General features: G+C 39.5%; 1 protein-coding gene across 2 annotated transcripts in view; it reads right to left on the minus strand.

Moving 5' to 3' along the window:
• Nucleotides 1–788: 788 nt before the first annotated feature.
• CASR (calcium sensing receptor) overlaps nt 789–22547 on the minus strand; it is a 75188-nt gene continuing 53429 nt past the window's right edge. For both annotated transcript variants that reach the window (XM_044252228.1, XM_044252229.1), the window contains exons 4-7: nt 21549–22433; nt 8335–8565; nt 5077–5200; nt 789–3750 (exon numbers count right to left, since the gene is read on the minus strand). In XM_044252228.1, the coding sequence (XP_044108163.1) occupies nt 2234–3750; nt 5077–5200; nt 8335–8565; nt 21549–22433 (2757 nt within the window). In that variant the 3' untranslated portion in view covers nt 789–2233. The remainder of the gene's footprint in view (nt 3751–5076; nt 5201–8334; nt 8566–21548; nt 22434–22547) is intronic.

Here is a 22547-nt window from a genome sequence, read left to right on the forward strand (position 1 = left end):
TAAGCACTTGGTGAAACGGAGCTTAATGTAAATGTTGCGTGTTTTCTAGATGAGCCTCCTCCAGGTCAGCAACATGGATGTTGCTGATGAAGGATGAAGGGGTGACATTTTGTACAGCGAAGTGTGTTTCTACATGGCTATTTTGATGCATAAAAGCCAAGCCCTCAAACTTTTCAGTTACCTTTGTTTGTTTGTTTTTGTTTTTGTTTTAAGGTGAAGTAAAATGTTGAATGTAAATCTTCACTCAGCTCTGTGTCACGCACCCACACGGTGCCCTAGAATGTGTCAGAGGAAGAAGTCATCAAGAGCTGTGAAATTGAAGCCTCACATAGATTTAGTTGCTATATTTTGGCTTTCCTTAAGAGCAGCATTTAGAGTGATCTAAGAAACTACTGCCAAACTGGTGGCCGTCTTCCCTTGGTGCTGGAACCAGAGAAGCAGAGCATGGGGACCTCTGGGGGTCTGACTGACTTTTTGGCTTTGCCACCCAGAGCCAGTGTTGCTAGGACTGACCCAATCCCTTGAACCAGGTCCCAGAATTCTTGGGGGTTATTATGAAGGAAGATTTTAGAAGGAAGATTCTTGTGACTGGAAGATGTTGGTGAGCTATCTGCTCCCCAAGCCAGGAAGGGCACCGGCCACAGGCCCCCACCTGCTGCTCCTGCCCTCATCATACCACTGAGCAAGGCACAGAGCTGAGTGAAGATTTACATTCAACATCTGAATGGTAAACAAATAAGGTTTGTTTTATATTCTAAGCAAGTGAAAAAAAATTGTGATATCAGTAATAATATTAACTAATATTTATTGTTTATTATGTGCTAGGCACCATGCTAAAGTACTTTACATACATTATCTTGTTTAATTCACATAAGCGCTCTGTAGGGAAAGAATGATTATTACCTTTATTTTAGAGACAAAGAAATTAGGGTTTAGTGAAATTAAGGTTCCCTGCCTGTGGTTACCCAGCTTGTAAGTGACTGGCTTGAACCCAGGTCTCTCTGGCTCCAGACCCTGAATGCTCAGAAGAAGCTGTGCCATTCAATCACTTTAACCACCCATAGGCAGATCCCCATTTCTGGAGGGAATACAGGTATGGTATTTGGTGTGTGTGTGTGGAGGGGGAGTGTCAGGCTAAGGTTCTATGAGACATCTCTTGGAATCACACTTTCTTACCCCAGCAACTGGTAGAGGTTAATGATTGGAAGCTTATTCTCCACAGGGTCAGGTGTGGATCCGGCTTCAGAAAGCCTTGGGGGCAGGATGGGGGGAATTTCTGGATCCCTGGGACTCACTTGGTCTTAGTTCATGGAGGTGAAGGTGGTGGGGTGGGCAAGGGTGGGCAAGGAGCTCAATAATACTGCCTTTTATTAACCAGACTGTGACTTTTTTTTTCAGTTTATATTGTCCATGAACTATTATAACAGAAGCATTTTCTTAAAGATAAAACTAGATGTTAGGAATATTAATTACAGATACAGCTCATTGGATTCATGCGTCCCTTCCCAGCAGTCTGAGGTGATTCTTGTGATCCTGGAATCTAAACATGGCATCATTATCATATTCTTGACCAAATGCAGTTTGTACAGGAGGGATGCTAACCTTCTAGATGTTACATGATAGCAGCAGCAAGTAGGAGACCAAATATCTTACAGTTTTCATAAATAGGAGGGGACATGTTCACCTTATGGTTTTGAACATTTGAAGTTCTTCCCATTGTCGAGGTGCTGGACAGCACTGGTGACGTTCTGTCTTTCAGACTCTTCCATTTAGTGGTGGCCAGCCTGATGTTGTGTCACTCTGCACACTTTCGTCTCTGGGCCAGGGTGCCTGCAATGTTCAGAGTAGGCATTTCAGTGTTAAGGAAAAAAGAAGGGGATAGGTGGGTTGCTTACAGCCTTCGTTTCATCTCTCGGCTTTTGGGTGAATTGAACAGAGGACGAGAGCAGAGAAGAGCAAAGTGAAGAGCAAAGTCTGATGATGGTGTTCTCCAAACTCTGACATATCCAACCACAGACGCACGCGGCTCCTCTTCTTTTTTTTTTCATTTTAAAGGGAACATGAGTCAATTCACTGTTATTTCAAACAGTTCAACAAAGTTTGAGGTGTTTGGTGTGTTTTATTCCTCCTTCCACAAAAGAAAGGAGTCTGGGGGTGATTTCTCATTCCTGTCAGAGAATGCGTTCCCAGGAAACCCCTCTGGATCCTCCCTGACTGGCCATTTTCTTCCATTTTACGAATGCAGTATGTTTTCTGTGACAGTGCTGCCTCCACTGCTGATGACAAAGCTTTGTGAACTGGACACTACAAGTGCCGGGGACATCTCCTCAGGGTCTTCTGTCTCTGGTCGGTGGTCCCCACCCCCAGGCCCTTGGAGGCCTGCCTCCTGCACAGTCAGTTCTGAGTCTGTCTCTCCACACTGCAGCGGGAGCAATGCCTGGTGTCTGCTCAGGGTCTCATTGCTTCTCTGAGCCTCCAGGGAGTTCTGGTGCGTGGAATTCCTGTGAGCCATGGCACTCTTCTGAGGCTCGTCAAAGCTCAGTGAGAAGGTGACGGTGCCACTGCCAAAGATGACCTTCTGCTTGCACCTGGGCTGAGGCTGCGGCTGTGGCTGCGGCTGCTGCTGGAGAGTCAAGGGTTGCTGCAGCTGCTGCTCTTGCTGGGTCAGGGCCAGTGGCTGCTGCTGCTGCTTCTGCCTCTCGGGCTGTGGGAAGGGGTCTTCACTGTTGCTCTTGCTGCTGATGGAGGAGGAGGGCGTGGAGCCCGTGGAGCCCCCGAGGCTGCTGGACCGCTTGCGGGAGACGTTGCTGCGGCGCAGTGTGGCCCGGGCTGCCACCTTGAAAGCATGAGCAGCAGTGCTGCAGCGCACCTCCTCAATGGTGTTACGGGATGGCTTGAAGAGGATGATGTAGACCTTGTTGAAGAAGATGCAGGCCAGCAAGCCAAAGCTGGCTGCCAGGATAGCGATCACTTCCACGGCAGAGACAAACTTGCCGTAGGTGCTGGCGTAGGCTGGAATGAAGGAGATCCAGACGATGAAGAAGATGAGCATGCTGAAGGTGATGAACTTGGCTTCATTGAAGTTCTCTGGCAGCTTCCGGGACTTGAAGGCAAAGAAGAAGCAGATGGCAGCCAGCAGGCAGGTGTAGCCAATCAAGAAGCCCAGTGCCATAAGTGAGCCCTCATGGCATGTGATAAAAATGATCTCATCCTCCAGCTCATGGTTGCGGTAGCTTGAGGGTGGGGCGGTATAGAGCCAGATGACACAGATGACGATCTGCATGAAAGTGCAGAGGAAGACCAGCAGGAACTGCAGGTTGAGCCCCCACCACTTGCGGTGGAAGCTCGTGGGGATTTTGGCTTCAAACACCAGCAGGACACGGTTGGTTTTCACCAGGATGCATGATATGCAGAGCACGAAGCTGATGCCAAAGGCTGGCTGGCGCAGGCGGCATGTCCAGTCCTGGGGCTCACCAATGAAGAACAGGGAGCTAGAGAAGCAGCAGAGCAAGGAGAAGAGGAGGAGGTAGGAGAGCTCTCGGTTGGTGGCCTTGACGATGGGTGTGTTACGGAACTTGATGAAGACACCCAGCACGAAGGCGGTCAGGAAAATCCCCAGCACGGCAAAGAGAGTGAGTGCAATCCCAAAGGGCTCTGTCCAGGACAGAAACTCAATCTCTTTGGCAATGCAGGAAGTGTGATTTTCATTGGACCAGAAGTCATCGGGGCACTTGTCACAGGCACTTGCATCTGTAAATTATTCCAGGAAAGAGTTAGATACTGTATGGCATAGACTGTAATTTGTGAGTTTGAGTGTGGTGGTAAGGGTATACAGGTTATTGAATGTGGTCACTTTAAATTTTCTTTGTTGATGAAATAATTGTGATTTTTACATTACAAACACACTGAACTTTGACTTATGTTTAATAATATACTTATTTAATTTCATGTATTTATAATAGTTCTGTTATTTTTTTCCTTTATACACAGTGGGGGGTCATGCCACATGTTTTCCTTAGCACTACTTGCTGATGGCTTATAGCAGGGAATGATCCATCTCGCTGGACAGGTGGCTACCTACACACTAGGTGTCTAGCATTGTTCATCAACTTTCTATGGTGATATGCACTCAGCCTGACTCATTTTGCATATATGGATGGGCTCTGTGGACATGTCAAAATAGACTTCCTCTTAGAGCAAGGAAGAGTATCCCACACAAAAGACCTTGCCTTCCTTACTCCATATCTATGCTTTTCCAGTGAGGGAGACTGCAGACTCATTCAGACAATAGACATTTATTAAGTCTCTTCTATGTCCCAAACAGCATGCAGTTTTGGGGAGTAAAAGGAGCATGGGCTTTCAGTCAGAGATTTGGATGGGAATCCTGGCTCTGCCATTTACTAGCTGTGAAGCTTTGTTCAGGCTCCTTAACCTCTCTGAGTCTCAGTTTCATCTCTGAGTCATCTCTGTAATGGAAACAATAATCCCATTATTGTGGTGAGGATGAAATGAAATAATAACAATAATAACAATTGCAGTTAATATTTATAGGGTGCCTCCAATATGTCAGGTAAGGTTTTTATTTAATATTTATCTAGAACTTACCATTTGCTAAACTAACATTAACTCATTTAATTTCCCAAACTCTATAAAATGGGCTTATTTTTCCCATGTTATAGATGAAGAAACTGAGGCACAGGAAAAGCATAAGTAGACAGCAAATGCAATGCCAGGCACCCAGCAGGCAATATATCATGGCCTATGAACTCTGTAGTCTGGAACAGACAGAACTTTGTCTATTCAGGGCTCCTGAGCTATAAGAAAAGGAATACAATGTTGAAGAGTGGTATCAAAGTAAAAGAAAGATGTCTAAGCTTTTATAGTATTACAAGACATCTAGTATTTCTTTTCTATCCCCCTCAGTGCTTGGCCCAATGTGACTTTCAGGCATACCTTGTTCAGTGAGAAACTGTGCTAAGTACCTGCTCAGCATAGCCCTTTCAAGGACATCACTGACCCGAGGGCCCCAAAGTGGACAAGGATTTGCGTGGTGTCCATGAGGGCATGTTCCTTTACCTGTTTCATCACTGTATTCCCCATCAGGACACTCCACACACTCAAAGCAGCAAGTGGGCTCCCCCTCAATGATTCCTTTCCTGGTCCCTGCCAGGCAGTCTCGACTGCAGTTGGAAAATGGCACCTGGAGAACCGAGAGCACAAAAGTGAAGGGCTGCAGCTGTGGAATCAGGTTCACAGCTCCTTTTACGTTAGTACAGGGGAGGAGTTTGTGCACAAGGACCAGTACAACAGACTTCTGGCCCATTACAGACAGAGAAAGCTCCAGAGATCCTTGTTCCTGTTATCTATGAAAAGGAGAGATGTCCATGGGCAAGTGCCTGCACCTGTGCGCGTACACACACACACACACACACACACACACTCACTCATGGGATTCTGGAAAGATTAGTTGTTGAGACTCCACACAGTGACCAAAATCCACTTTAAATAATCCCCTGTTCCATTCCCTCCTAGTCTCAGAATGGGACACCTGTTCACTTTCCATGGAAACAGTAGTTTAAGACAAACTAAAAGATACAGGGACATGAACCTACACACAATAGGACAATTACAAGGGGGAGATGCTGAGATGAGAAATTTGTTTGGAAAATGAGACTTTGAACTTTGTAGTGAATTGTAATTCCTGCAATTTTATTTTAGGCTTTATAGGGAGACTTCTGAGATACTTGTAACCATTCAGCAAGGAAGGCAGGACAGGCATAGAGGGGTCAAAAGTAAATGGATCAGAAAGATATGTCAGGCAATTACTATCCAAAAGAAATCTGCAATAGCTATATTAATTTCAGGTAACAGAGATTTTATTTATTTGTTTATTTCCCTAGTGGACTCAGGGTGCATGGAATTTGATTGATCATAATCCTTGTTTTTTTTCCCCCATCATTATTTATTCATGTTTCAATCTCTTTTAGTCATTTTTAATGATTACCACCCAAAACAAAAGCTCAGACCAGGACAATAACCTACACCTAACTGTATGGTTTCCTCTATCCCTTGCTTCTTCCCCCACCACATATTCATAACCGAGATGACCACTATTCTATGTTTACCACAGGCAAATAACACTAAACTTTCAAGGAACAGATGAATTTATCTTATGTAAACTCTACCAAAGTTTAAAAAAAAAAAAAGAAAGGAACACCTAACTCTTTCTTATAAGGGTAGTGTAACCCTGATTCCAAAACTGGACAAGAGCAGTATGAAAAAGAAAAAAAGAAATTACAGGCTCATCTCACTACTTTGTCTTCAGAAGCAGACCTGAGTTGAGAATCTGTGTACAAGTAGTTTATAAAGAAAGTTCTCTTAAGGGAACCAGGAAGAGAATGGAGCAAGTCAGACACAGAAAGGAAGAAGACAACAAGGGTGTGATCTTGAGCAAAGACCCTCAAACATTAGCTTCTGCCTGATCCCACAGGAGAAGCCTCGACTCTAAGTTATTCCTCAGAGCTCTCCTGACCTGAGGAAAAGGGAGCCAGGGCTTTCATACTTCCACACCACTCATTTTTAAGGGTCATCTTAGGGAAATGTAAATTCCTAGGCTCTTCTACCTCTCTGAGCCTGTGGGCAAAGTGGGATCCATTAGCCTGCTGGTTGTCTCCTGAAAAAGAGTGGTGAGTTCTGGTTATTGGAAGGAAAAATACACAGAAGTCTGGAGCTATATACTAAGTATAAGGAATCTGAAAAGATCTGGAAAGAATATAACTGTTTTTCACCACTTGAAAAAAGATGAAAAGTACTAAAACAATTAACAAACTCAAAGGACTTAAGAAACAATATATATCATGATCATGTTGGGTTTATGCCAGGAATGCAAACAAGTTTATCATTAGAAAAATCTATAAGTGTCACCCCCTGCCTTAATAAGTTAATGCAGAAAAATCATATGATCATCAATAGATGAAGAAAAAACATTTGATGAAATTCAACACAAACTCATGATTTTTAACTTAACTGAGAAAGGAGTTAGGAAGAAATATCTTTAACTTGTAAAGGATGATATAGAAAATTCTTAGGTAAACATAATTCTATATGAGAAAATATAAGAAGCATTTCTTTTAAAACAAGAATGCCCTCTATCACCACTATTAAACATTGTGGAGTTCATAGCTAGTGGAATAAGACAAAAAAAATAAGGGCATAAATATTGGAAATAACTCAATAAAAATTATTATTTGCAGATGATATGATTGTCCACATCGAAAACTTAAAAGAAATAAAACCAGATTGTTAGAAATAATTGGGGAGCTGCCCGAAACTAAAATGCTAGATTTCTCATATCCAAATTTCGTTAGTTTTTCTTAGAAAGACACTTCACCTTTTGTTTGATTTTGGTTGACTGCCAGATCCTTAAATGGTTGTTTTTGACAGTTTTGTCTAATTTATTGCTTCATCATTTCAGAAGCTCTACTTCTGCCTCATTCCATATGATCATGTCAGATAACATGGCAGAGCTCATGCTATTTTCAAAGTGTCTCTTTAATAAGACTCTTCCCTTCTCTTCCCACCTATCTGCATGGTTTGGAGACATCTTACAAAGTTAAACACATGGAAAACAATAAAATAATTTCTTTGTTCTAACAGAAAAGAAATAACTGGTTTGACAAGAAGTTTTTTTAAAAAACCCCAATAGAAGACGACTGGCATTATCTTCTAATGAAAGAGGGATAGAAAGGGCAGTATTGGACCTGAGGATTTCTAAGTTTCCTGGGACCCTGGGGAGGGAAGGAAAGGACAGGAAATAGTGAAGGATGGTACACATTAGCACTCTCAAACATAGTAACACAGTACTCTCAGAGATTTTCTCTTTCCCAAGTCATCAACCCATATATATTCTAAGAAATTGTCCTTTTGATTTATAAGTCCATCTTGAGCTATTTGGATGGCAGGGAACTAACTCTGAATAGTCCAGGCTCTGCCTTGAATGATGTTTATGTTTGCTTAAATATTTTGCACTAGTTGGGGAAAGTTTTAGACAAGAAAATTGTTAGCTATTTAGCCAAGGAGTCAGATTTATAAAGAATAACAAATTTTCCAATATAGTAGGTATGGGGCTCAGGTTCTGCAGATTCTCCTCTTTAGTGTACTAAACACTGATAGATTTCACAGAGAACCTTGGCAGTGCACAGTTAGTGAGTTGAAGGATGTGGACTTACCATTTTTCAAGTCCAGTGGTGAAGCCCACCCTCTTCCCCCCAAGGCCAAGCACAATTTTCTCGGCGCATGGTAGAGCCATCTGTTGTTCTGTTGGAGAGCACATACCTCCCTGGAGAACCCACTCCACAAGATTTTCTCTTCTTTGATGAAGAGTCTTTCTCCTTTCTTGGCATAGACGTTGTAATAGCCGACTTCCTTAAACACTATGGAACCATCCTCTGGGGAGAGGTGCCAGTTGATGATGGAATAGTTCCCCATCAGGTCACCACATTCATCGAAAGTCACCTGCTCCCCCATATTGTTGGTAAAGTTTAGGTGCCGGAGGTGCTTCAGGACCTAAAGAGGAATGAAGATTCTGAGTACAAGCCACAAGGCTGCCATGTATGGTTAAATATTTTGGGAAGAGACACTTTTTCTAATTTACACTAAGGTACTTGCATGTGTTAGCAACAGCTCCGGTAAGCCATGGGCTTTACGTGGTATTCAAATTGAAACACTTTCTTGAAGTCAGGCAAATAGTACTGTCACCCCCATTTTTTTTTTTATGGGGAAAGTGAGGCATAGAAATGGAAGTATCTTGTTTAGGGTCACACAGTTAGCAAATGGTGTAAAGACTGCGTTCTTAACAGCTGTGCTCTGTTGTTGCATCATTAGACTTCTGGCTTTGCTTCCTGTATGCCCCTGACATGGCTTGGAGGAGGCAGTGGACACTCAGCCCCTTCCATGTGGGATATGCCAGGGGTCACTGAGCCACCAAGAGAGATTAAGACACAGTCCTGCCTATGAATGTAGGGATGCTTGCTTCTGCTGTACCTCACAAGTCACTGGGCTTTATCATTCTCTAACTCTGAGCATGTTTCTTCACTTTTGTAAGGAGAGTGCTGGGCCAGAGAGGCTACAGGGTCTCTACAAACCTTGGTATGGACTTCTTCTATTCTGTGGTTTGGTGGTCTCAGAAGTACATCTAGAGGCACTTCTCCCTTTTATCATAAAAACCAGCATCTAATTTGACACTGGGAAAAATTTTTGGGTTGAATTTGTCTAGTGGATGGTCTGACTGGGGCCTAGCAGCCATTATCCATATTAATGTGCATGACAAACTGAGCTGATTGAGCTAGACCTTAACTGTTCCACTACTTGAGGACCGCTTTAATGTCCCATTCCATTCCAGAGTTGACACTGCTTTTTAATACATCGGTAATGAGATTATTTCAAATAAACACTTATTATAAGGAAAATTAAATGGGGAAAAGGAGTTACCTGAATTTCCTCAAAACAACTCTAGCACAAGTCTGGGGACAGAGTCTATGGCAGACCACATAGCACCCTGGGTGCCTCACCTAACCTTCTCTGTGTGATTTACTCCTTCAGTTTTCTCATTGCTGTCCTGCTAGACTCTGGCTGCCCTGACTTTTGTCCAGACCTATGGAGGAAAGGGGTTACCTCACTCCTTGCTACCTGTTCTTCTGCTCTGCAACCAGAACTGCTAAGCTATCCTCAGAAAGATGGAGAATGAATCCTACTAAGGATTCATACCACCTGTGTTCTCCAGAGCTTTCCTCAATGGTCATCAATCTTATATTTCTTTCTTCATTTTTACTGAACTCTTAATCCTGTCTGCAGAGAGGTAACCCAGATTTGCTCCTTTTTTATACGTTCTTCTCTCCTTCTTTTTCCTCCTTGTTCTTGGAATGATCTGGCCTCCTATAAAGAGTGGTATCTGTGGTGTCACTTTTGTCTCTACCCCAACACAACCCTGTCCTGACACAGCTTTCTTCCCCTGAGAGGAATATACAGTCCTTCTACTCTGTAAGACTAACCCTCTTTTGCAGTACTTAAACCTCATTCCTTCCACCCATCCTGGAACTTTTCTGACATGGTCAATATATCTGTCTCCATTCCACAATCATTCTCTTCCCACAACCTGCTGGGGACCTCTCATGTCTCAGAAGAAATATGCTTCAAACTTCTCTAAGTAGCTTCCAAAACCTTCTATACTTTCATCCCACATACCCACCATTACTTTCAGTGCAAGGGTTTTATCCTAATTGTACAGGGTCCATGGTCATTTCCACAATTGTGCTAACTCTGTCTTTGCTCTGTTGTGTGTAAAAGGAGATGAAAAGAGTGGAGAGGCAGGGAACTATCCCTTGTTTATACTTCCTATGTGTCAGGCATTGTACTAATGCTTTACACAATATCTCTTTTAACAACAACTCTGTTATTATCTTTATTTTATAGATGAGGAAACAGACATAGAGAGGTCAAGAAACTTGCCAGTCAGAAGCTAGGAAGTTCTTGAGCTATGATTGAAATATGAGCTCTTTCTACCACATCATCCCACCTCTGATAGAAATTGTTTAGAGGGTCCATGGCAAGTATTTGTCAGTAATATTTCCTCATTAAATATATTTTTAAAAAAGCATCACTCTTATTTGAAGAATAATCTTAAAAACATATGTAGCGATAAAGCTAGAGTATTTAGTATAAATTTACTTTCTATTCAGGTTTAATTCCTTGGTTCTCAATTATGCCAGGCACCAAGCTCCCTTTATCCTTTTTTCTGTCTATAGGTTCTCTGCAGTGAAACTCTCCAGGTGTCAGTGGGTGAATAGGAAAAGGAACAGGGACTATCATTTTATAATTAAATGGTTTTCTTCTACATTGGTCAAATTGGGCAGAAAAGTGACTCAAAGATAATCACTGGCTATAACCCTTTGGCATTTCTATTGGCCTGGGATGGAGATTTATACCATAATCTTAATTTGAATGAAGAAGAAGCTAATCAAAAACTATTTTCTTAAAGTTTCCACTAAAAAACTCATTTTAAATATAAGGGGAGATTTGTATGCTGTTAGGGTGAATCAACAATAAATATTTATAGAGTATCTACTATGTGTTCTGAACTAGGCTGCAGTAGTATAAGACTTAGTAATATAGTCCTCTTGGAGTTTACAAATGGGTTAGAGAGATAAGGAATAAGTCATAAATATTGGATGAAATAACAAACCATGTGAGATAAAATATAGTTAAGCTCTAACTTATGGGCTATCAGCTCTACATACAGTTATGTTCAGGAGATATGGAAATTAAAAAGGAATACTAAAAATCTCAATGCAGGCTTGAGGCATGGTAGAAATTTGGACTGGCAGAGGACAGAAGGAAGGATGGTGTTAAGAACAGTGGGAAAGGCATGGACAAAGATCAAGTTAGGAATAAATATGAAGTGGTGTGGGGGCAATAAAGAAACCAGCTTCTTAAAATTTGTGTATGTGCTAGAGAACAAAGGGAAATAAAGTAGATAGGTAAAGAGGAGCTAAGGCACAGAGGCTAGATATCATAATAAAAGGCATAGGACTAGATAATAATGGATTGATGAGAATGCAGAGAAATCAGAATCCTCCATACACTGCTGGTGGGGATGTAAAATGGTGCAGACACTTTAGAAAGCATTCTGACACTTCTTCAAAAAGTTAAAAATAGAGTTACCACTCAACCCAGAAATTCTACTCTTATGTGCCATCCCAAGAAAAATGAAAACCTATATCCACACAAAAACTTGAACTCAGCTGCAGCAACCTCTTGCAAGACACATTTCTAAAGACAAGGAGAACAAAAGCAAAAATGAACTATTGGGTTAATTGATGAACATTATCAAGATAAAAACTTCTGCACAGTAAAGGAAGCAGTCAACAAAACTAAAAAGCAGCCAATCTATGGAATGAGAGAAGATATTTGCAAATGACATATCAGATAAAGGACTGGTATCCAAGATCTATAAAGAACTTATCAAACTCAACACCCAGAAAAACCCAAATAATCCAGTCAAGAAATGAGCAGAAGACACGAACAGACATTCTTCCAAAGAAGACATACAAATTGCAATAGTCACATGAAAAAATGCTCCACATCTCTTGTCATCAGAAATACAAATTAAAACCACAATGAGATACCACCTTAAACCAGTTAGAATGGCTAACTAGTGTTAGCCATTAAGTTAGAATGAACAAGACAGGAAACAACAAATGCTGTTGAGGATGTGGAGAAAGGGGAACCCCCTTATACTGTTGGTGGGAGTACAAGCTAATATAGCCACTCTGGAAAACAGTATGGAGGTTCCTTAAGAAGTAAAAAATAGAACTAGCTTATAACCCAGCAGTTGAATTACTTAGTACTTACCCCAAAGATACAGATGTAGTGTTCTGAAGGGTACCTGTACCCCAATGTTCATAGTAGCAATGTCCACAATAGTCAAACTGCAGAAGGAGCCAAGATGTTCTTCAACAGATGAACAGATGTAGTTTATATATACAATGGAATATTACTCAGCCATCAGAAAAGATGAATACCTACCATTTACACTGATGTGGATGGAACTGCAGGGTATTAAATGCTAAGTGAAATAAGTCAAAGGATGACAATATTCATATGGTTTCACTCATATGCAGAATATAAGAAATCAAGCAGAAGATCAGAGGGGAAGGGAGGGAAAATTGAATGAGAAGAAACCAGAGAGAGAGAGAAACTATGAGAGACTCTTGACCCTGAGAAACTAGCTGAGGGTTGTGGTAGGAGAATAGGGTGGTGGGCATTAAGGAGGGCATGGAATGTGATGAGCACTAGGTGTTATATGCAAGTGATGAATCATTGAACACTACATCTGAAAATGATGATGTGCTATATGTTGGATAATTGAATTTAAAAAAACTTTAACATAATTGTTTATAGTAGCACTATTCATAATAATCAAAAAGTGGAAACAAACCAAATGTCCTTCATTTGGATTAATGGATGAATTATTATATCCATATAATGGTATACTATTCAGCCATAAAAAGGAATGAAGTACTAATATATGCTACAACATGGATGAACCTTGAAAACATGCTAAGTAGAAGAAGTCAGTCACACAGACCACATATTTTATGATTCCATTTATATGAAGTGTCCAGAAATATCCAAATATATAGAGACAGAAAGTAGATTTGTTGTTATTTACTAATGGGGGAGTGAAGGGGGTGGAGTGATAGCTAAAGATATGAAGTTTTTTTTAATGTGGTGAAAATGTTCTAAATTGATTATGGTTATGGTTGTACAACTCTGCAGATATATTAAAAACAACTTTAATAGGTGAACTGTATGGTATGTGAATTAAATCTTTAAAAAGCTGTTTAAAAGAGGAGGTATCAAAAGGGATTTCATATATCCAAATATGACTTTCCCAGTGAAGCTGGTTTCTAGCAGCAGGTACCTTGACAACAAGGTAATCTTGAGCATACTTGATGTTGAGAATTTACTAATGAGTCATAGCAATTCTAACCTCAAATGGGACAGGGAAAAAAGGGTAGGCAGAAGGTAAGAGCAGTACAAATATCTTATCCAGAAAAGGAAGCACCCAGAATTTTTGTGGCTAGAAATTTTATACCTAAGATTAGACACATTTCCTCTAAAGAAGATTTATTCCTTTCTCTATCCCCAGTGTTTTGTAGAGGGCCTGAATTTTTTTTAATTAAATTGATTTATTTATTTTCAGAAAAACAGTATTCATTATTTTTTCACCACACCCAGTGCTCCATGCAATCCATGCCCTCTATAATACCCACCACCTGGTACCCCAACCTCCCACTCACCCGCCAATTCAAACCCCTCAGATTGTTTTTCAGAGTCCATAGTCTCTCATGATTCACCTCCCCTTCCAATTTACCCCAACTCCCTGAATTTTAATGGATATTCAAACTATGTCTTTTAAATGTTTGGTTAATAGTATGGACATTAAACTAATACTGTTGCATTTGTCAGGTAATGTCAAACCATAATGAGGTTTTCACTAGTCTGAGGATAAATAAGAAAAGGTCAACATAGTTTCTGTATTAGTTAAAAGAGCAAGTACCCCAATGTTTATAGCAGCAATGGCCACAGTCGCCAAACTATGGAAAGAACCAAGATGCCCTTCAACGGATGAATGGATAAGGAAGATGTGGTCCATATACACTATGGAGTATTATGCCTCCATCAGAAAGGACGAATATCCAACTTTTGTAGCAACATGGACGGGACTGGAAGAGATTATGCTGAGTGAAATCAGTCAAGCAGAGAGAGTCAATTATCGTATGGTTTCACTCATTTGTGGAGCATAACCAATAGCATGGAGGACAAGGGGCGTTAGAGAGGAGTAGGGAATTTGGGTAAATTGGAAGGGGAGGTGAACCATGAGAGACTATGGACTCTGAAAAACAGTCTGAGGGGTTTGAAGTGGTGGGGGGGTGGGAGGTTGGGGTACCAGGTGGTGGGTATTATAGAGGGCACAGCTTGCATGGAGCACTGGGTGTGGTGAAAAAATAATGAATACTGTTTTTCTGAAAATAAATAAATTGGGAAAAAAAAAAAAGAGCAAGTAGGTAGAAAATCAATAAGGATATAAAAGACTTGAATAATACTTGATCAACAGACTTGATCTAATTGAGATTTATAGAACACTGAAGCCAATAGCAGTAGAATACACATTCTTTTTAAGGGCACATAGAGTATTTACTAAGTTAAACCATATTCTGGATCATAAAACAAGTTTCCACAAATTTAAAAATATTCAAACCAAGTATATATTTTTTGACTCCAGAGGATTTAAATTAGAAATGATCAACAGAAAGATATTTGGAAAATCTAGATACTCAGATACTAGTCACACTCTTCTAAATAGTCTATGCATTTCAGAAGGAATGAGAGGAAAGTTAGAATATATTTTTGAATTAAATGAAAATGAAAACATAGCATATAAAAATTGGGGGGGCTACAGCTAAGGCAACATTTAGAGGGAAATTTGTAACACTGAAATTACTATATTAGAAGAGAAGAAGGGTCTCAAAACAGTTACCCCACTTTCCAAGTTAAGAAACTAGAAAAGGAAAAGCAAGGTAAAATCAAATAAAGCAGGAGAAAGGAAATGATAAAGATCAGAGCAAAAATCAGTGAAACAGAAAACAGGAAAATAGAGAGAAAGTCATTAAAACATAAACTGGTTCTTTGGAAGATCTGTAAAATCAGTTGATCTCTACCCAGATAGACAGAAAAAAAGGAAGAAGATGTATAATTCCAAAAATAATGAGAGGCGTGAGATCACTAAACATCTTGCAGATAGTCTGAGAATATTAATAACAATTTAATCAATAATAATCTAAATAAATTTATGTCAGTATATTTGACAATTGAGATACAGTCTTTGGAAGACACAAACTATCAAAGCTGTCTTCAGAGGTAACCAGAATAGCCCTATAAGTGTTGTTTTTTTTTAGGAGAGAGAGCGAGTATGCATGTGTACATGGAGAGCTGTGGGGGAGGGACAGAGAGAGAGGGAGAGAGAGAGAATTTAAGCAGGATCCACACCTAATGAGATCCTAAAACAGGACTATCTCATGATCCCGAGATCATGACCTGAGACAAAATCAAGAGTCAGATGCTTAACTGACTGAGCCAGCCAAGTGCCCCAGCATTGTAAGTTTTAAAGAAATTGAATTTACAGTTCAGATTTTTTCCCACAAACAAAACTGGCCCAAGCTGGCTTCACTGATGAATTTTGCCGCATATTTCAGGAAGAAGTAATACTAATTCCACAGAAACTCTTTCAGAACATTGAAAAGGAGGCAGTACTTGCTAACTCATTCTTTGAAGCCAGTATTACTCAGATACCAAAACCAGATAAAGATAGTACTCAAAAATAAAACTATTGACCAATATCTCTCATGAATGTAGAAGCAAAATTTCTTAACCAAATGTTAACTATCTGCAAAAAGGAAAATACACTGTGACCAAGTAGAGTTTATCATAGGAATGCAAGGTTGGTTTAACATTTGACTACATTAATATACTACAAAAGGGAAACCATCTATCATCTCAGTAAATATAGAAAAAGAAGTTGATAACATCCAATCTCTATTCCTGATAAACACTCTCCATAATCTAGGAGTAAAAAGGAGCTTTTTGAATCCTATAAAGGACATCTATGAAAAACCTGTAGTTAACATTATGCTTAGTGGTGAGAGAATGAATGTTTTTCCTCTAAGATCAGGATCAAAACAAGAATGTGCATTCTCACTGTGGCTATACACTGTAGCTATAGAATGGAGGTTCTAGCCAGTACAGTTGGCTGAATTCTGCTGATTCAGACTGAAAAGATAAAGTTCTAAGTTCTATATACAAACAAAAACAAATAAGCAAACAAAAGAACTTTCAAATAAGGTGAAAAGACTTAGGATTCACTTTTTGAAAAACTTCATTGAAGACCATAAAAATTAAGGCTTTTATATAAACAGTTGTAACTTAAACCTGTTTTTAAAAGCAAAATACTTAAAATTATACTACAGGATTAAAAGCCAACACAATTTTCCCTTTGAGATATAACTGTAACTTAAGTTCATACATTCTGAATTAAAAAGAAAAACATTCTGGATTTAAAAAAAGGGAAGTCCCCCAAACAACTGTTCCATGTAAGACTGATGACAGAGTATGCCAGAAGGTGAAGGGAGTGGCCACACCTAAAATGTAGGACTGGCAGTCCCTTAATAGAGAGAGAACCAGAATTATTCAACTAGCTGTTGTCAATTAATTCAAACTAATTGCAGGAAGGACAACCCCCCCTTTAAAATTAAAAAAAAATGCAAAAATGGATTTTTTAAAAAAGTGTCTTTTCTCCTTTTAAGGAGATTCATTGGTACAAATCATGTTAAAAAATTGTTCCTGATTCTTAGGACGCCTGAGTCAATTAAAAATAAGAATAAAATTTAATTGTTTCTGTATCTTCATGTATCAATAATCCTGTTTGTACTCTTTTTTTTATACTCTTAAAATCCTTACTGAAGTGGAATTTTCCCCATCATTTATCTCATTGATAATGAAGAGGTAAATTTCAGCACAAATTTATGAAGTCCGAGTTATTGTGGGGTTTTTTGCATGAGCATTTTCTGCTAACTTCTTTCAGACCACTCACTTTCTTTTTTCTGTGCCTATGTCTCTATACTGTTTTGTAGTTATTCACTTAACCGCTGTCTTCTCTCAGTGTTTACCATTGTCCACTCTTTCTTTCCTTATTTGTTCATTCAACAAGTATTTATTAAGCACATAACATGGGCCAAACAGGGACTTTTTTAGTGATAAGAGATACAGTTATATTCAAGATGGACAAAGGGATGTTTGATATTCTCTAATTTGGTCCGTTGTGTCCACTCTTACTTATTTGAACACTGTACTTTGTCTTTGTGTCTCTATATGAATCAGTTTCAGGATGGTGATCTGCTGATCATCCAGGTTTAAGGTATGGACCACTGTCTTCATTGCGAAGACATTGGCTGACCCAGCAGTCACTTAGGAGCTAGAAAGCCTGTGCCTAAAGGGACAATTGGGTACATGGTTCTTTTAACAGGGGTGATCTTGGTGTTATTAGGAGAACAGACTGCCTAGGGCAGATGTGGGCTTTCTTATTGGCTAGACATATGACTTTGGGCAAATCATTTTGGTTTCTTTGGGTCTTACTTTCCTCACCTCCTCACCTCCAAAAGAATAATACTCAAGACTAATATTTAATACTAACATGAACACTTATAGATAGGTAGTATCCTAAGCACTTTTTACATATTAACTAGTGTCATCCTTATAATGAACTTACACATTTCATTATCTCCATTTTTCAGGTGAGGAAGATGAGACACAGGCATATTAAGTGACTGCCCAAGGTCATAAAACTGTTAAGTAGCAATTGGGATTTAGATCTAGTTAGTTTGGCTCTAGTGTCCAAACTGCCAACTAGATACTCAATCTATTACATTGTCTATTGCTAGTTACAACAGATTAACTAGTATAAAATTTAAGTTGAGAAGATGGGTTTATTTTTAAAATGGGATCATGGAGACATGTATAATGCTTGTGGCAACATAAAAGGCCTTAATCGGAAAAGGGATCTATACCGAATAACATCTGTCTCCAATCATGGCATGAACTTGCCCAACTCCAGGGACTTTTCATTGTTTTATATTTTTAATGAACTATGTTGAAGTATAGTTTACATAGGATAAAATATGCCTATTTTAAAAGTAGAGTTCTGGGTTTTGGTAAATATGCCAGTGTAACCACCACTGTTATCATCCCAAAAGTTTTCCGGATGTCGCTTCCGAGTTAGTCCCCACCCCCACTTGGAGCCCTAGGCCACTGTGGATCTGTTTTCTTTCTATCATTAGAGAAAGTGGTTCTTTTTTTTTTCTATTGTTAGAGAAAGGGTATGATATAAGTATAGTAATAAAAAGAGTATGACTCCTTTTTAAGTCTGGATTTTTTCGCTCAACATGATGTTTTGGGGATTTACCTATGTGGTTTTACATTTGCCTTTGAATGACATTTTCTCCAAGGAATAGACCCTTTCCAAAAATCTGGTTCATCCTTCAAGGCCTATCTCAGATGATATCTTTTGTTTTTGTCCTTATTTCAAATCCTAACCAGCATGGTATTGTAGTTTCATCCTCATAGGTGGTGTATAAATAAAATCAAGAGTATTGAATTTTTCTAGTCAAAATTGGTAACTTGTCCATTAAGAGTCAATTATTTGTTTTCTAAGTCATATGTCTAAGTCATCTTTTTAGACATCTTTAGTATTTCTTTTAACTGTTGACTTTCAAGTTTTTCCTTTGAACACCTAATTTTCTACATTAATACCTTGCATAATAGGGAAGATTGAGATGGAAACTGTTTCACCCTTAAAAGCAATATAGGGGATCTTTAAAGTGATATTCATCGACCCACAAAAGAGAGTATACATTACAAAATAATTTAGGTATTTTCCTCAGAGCACTCTTCTGGAATTTTAAAAGAAATGACTAATAATTCCATTAAAGAAGAAAATATAAAATTTTAATTGAGATTATAATCGAGTATAATATGCTTCTAAATTATTTTACTTGGGGAGAAATATGAGGAAAATAAGAATAAATGTAGGGGAAGAGAAAGAAAAATAGCTAGTGAGAACACTTAAACATAGAAGATAATATTCAGACGAAATTGATGGGCTCATAAAACTAACACTGCGAAAAGGACAAAGTACAACGTGTAAACACTGAGATGGTCATATACTATCTTTTATGTGGTACTATTTCCATCTTGTGGCCTTTTAGGGTATTTCCTCTCAAGGATTTTAAAGTCAAACTTGCTCATTATAAGCATAAATGGGAACCACCTCTTGGCACATTCTCTAATGTTTAATTGAACTAAACCAAAGACTAGAGACTAGAAACCCCCCACTGTCATCTAGGATTTCCAGCTCTTACACTTGGCATCATAGCACAGAGGGAAAATGGGTACAAAGCACCCCATCCACACAGGGGTGAATGGGGGATGGTTTACACAGATAAAGAGACTATTGTTGCCCACTCCCTGTACTAAGAGTGTTGGGAAGATCCAGGACCAGTTCCCTTCTCTACTCTCAACCATATTTCCTTATATACCCCCATCTTTTCTGTTTAAAATTCACCCCCCTCTCCAAATCCCAGTAGTACTAGCAATTCCTGGAATGATCAATTCCATTTGACTTCTGTTATCACCGTGGTTCTGTCATTATGCATACCTATTTTTTGACTAGTGAGTGGTTAGTTTAAGGTGGGGGAAAAGTATGCCTTATGTACAATCATCCTGAGAGAAAGAAGAAGGTGGTTCCGTATTTCCTTACATAATGTTCCATACAAATTTGATTGTTGGGCATTGTGACACAGGCTTATCCACTCAGAGTCTAGAGTACTGGACTAGAGTGATTGAGTCAAGGATGGGTTGTTGGATTGAACAGTTTTCTGCAAGGCCAAATTAACTAGATTTCTATTCTTTCTTTCATTTATTCTACACATACTCAGGTGTCAGGTATTCTGGCCATAGTTCTGAGCAGTACATTAGAGGAGTCAGAGTGAAGACAGAGAGGAGCAGTGGAGAAGGATTTGGCATCTCTAAGGAGGTCAGGAGGGAATTGTATATTGTATGTTCATAAATTATCTGTTAGTGATAGTTTAAGGCATATGAATTGATTGACAAATTTTAGGGGGAGCAAAGATCAACAAAAGAAAAAACTTGTGATTGGCCAAATTTAATGAGAAATTTAATTAATGAAAATTTATTTCAGTCAACTGAAGGGTTATAGAAGCTTAAGTTGAGTATATAAATGGCAAAAATGAGGAAGAAGGAGTGGCCATAAAGAGTGTGTGTGGGAGTATGACTTGCAAAGACTTCTAGGAGAAAGTTTTGAAAAAGGGTTAAAAGTTTGTGGTGGACAGTGGATACAGGAAATGAAAATTGATGACCCTTCAGGTGTGGGATATGATCTAAGTAAAAATGCATGGCTTGCTAGGGATGATACAGCTAGTAGATTAGGGAAGCTGGAGCTGAAGCTGGAGGCTGGGTGATTCAACTCATGTTCAGGAATGTCCCCTTCCCTTCCCCTTAATGATCATGCACTCTCTGATAGGTCAGTCTGGAACTGAGGAAAATACAAAAAGAGTGTAAAATGAGGATGAGGCTTGGTTGAAAAATCAAGGTATGCAAGACATAACAGCTATGTAGGATTTAAGTCAGTCAAACTTTTATCTTCAGAATTTCTATGAAATGAAAAAGATTATGATGTCTCTTTATGTGCAATTCAAATACAAAATACAAAACAAGACTAAACCATAAAATAAGTATAGAAATTCCACCTTCATCTAATCATTTTCTATGATAACTACTTCAGTGTTTCTTTTTGAAATATCCAATATGAAATCTTTTTAAGAAGAGTTTTTTTTTTTTTTTCCCTATGCCCTTGATTTGCTAGCATCCTAAACTTTGTTGGCTTACTGGGTGTTCCAGCGCATTATATTGTGAATAATATTATGGTAAAAGTAGTGGATAAACACAGTAACTCTAGTTTTATGTCCCTTAGTACATGGAATATAATAGGTACTCAATAAATACTTGCTAAAAGGGAACTATATTTGTAATTTAAGCATTAAAAAAAATACTTGACACAGTATTAAATCTGTTCCAGGATATTTAAAAACTTTTAGAGGCCATATTCTAGGTATTCTGAACTGCTGGACTAAAGAATAGTTGAGTCAAGTCTTTAAACAGATAGTCAAATTAAATGACTATTAATTTTGTGGAAGTCAGTTACTCAGATGTTTGAAAAGGCAATTTGAATCCAAAGCTATGTATAGCAATGTCATTTAAATACTGCCTTTCTGAGGTACCCACTTTATCTGTCTTGCCTGGATCCACCCAACTCTGTCTTAATACACAGTGAACTGCTATCTGAGTGAAGGATGTACCTGCCAAGCCTCAACCTTCTTGATATCAGCACAGGAACCGTTGGTGAAGAGCCCTCTTCCAGGTAAGCATGTGTATATATCTTGTAGGGCATGAGCAATGGAATAGACAGCTAAGTAGACATTGTAGGATATCCGTAAGTGTGTGTAATCCATGTAAGGGGTCTCCACACTGCTGATGTTCTCATCCCCTGTGCAAAGAGGTCGGAAGGCAGTGGAACTGTTACTTATCCTGCCACCACCTTCTTCATGACCTCTCATAAAAGTGTCCATGGACAAAGTCCCTTTGGCACCTTCCTGGAGGTGGCAGTTAAATGTTTCTTCCCAAAACTCCTTGGCAAAACCATTGTGGACAGACTTTCTGGGATGGACTTTCTGCAGGAATTCCCGGAAACCTGGGATCTTCCCAGCCTTCAGAGCGAATCCAATGGTGCCTCCAACCACATGGAAGTACTCAGGCATGGCTATCAAGGAAGAGCTGGCCCAGGCCTCACTGGCCAGCCAGATCCTCCCTGTGATATTACGCCGTACAATCTCCTTGATGAGGGGTTCAAGGTCTGGGCCACTGGAGAAAACAACAATGACTTTGGCTGTGGAATTCTGGATCACCTCTACCACTTGCTGGATCTCTTCCTCATCAGAATACTGGGAGATGAGTTCACTGAAATCGATGCAGATGTCCCTCTCCTCCGCTTCCTCTCGAAACTTCTCAATCCCTGGCCGGCCATAGTCATCATCAGCTGCAATTGTGCCCACCCAGTTCCAGCGGAAATACTCAATAATGTCTGCCATGGCGGTGGCCTGGTGTTCATCATTGGGGATGGTACGGAGGAAAGACTTGAACTGATTCTTGTTGCTGAGGAGTCTGCTGGAGGAGGCATAGCTCACCTGGAGAGAACATATAAGTGAGTGAGGTACCAGTGAATGAGGCTGTGCAGAGGTGGTTTTTTGAACATTTATTAATTTAATTTATCAAACATACTGTTCATGGTAGACAGGATG

This window comes from Neovison vison, chromosome 6 (assembly GCF_020171115.1).
Source record: "Neovison vison isolate M4711 chromosome 6, ASM_NN_V1, whole genome shotgun sequence".
In the NCBI taxonomy this organism is placed as follows: domain Eukaryota; kingdom Metazoa; phylum Chordata; class Mammalia; order Carnivora; family Mustelidae; genus Neogale; species Neogale vison.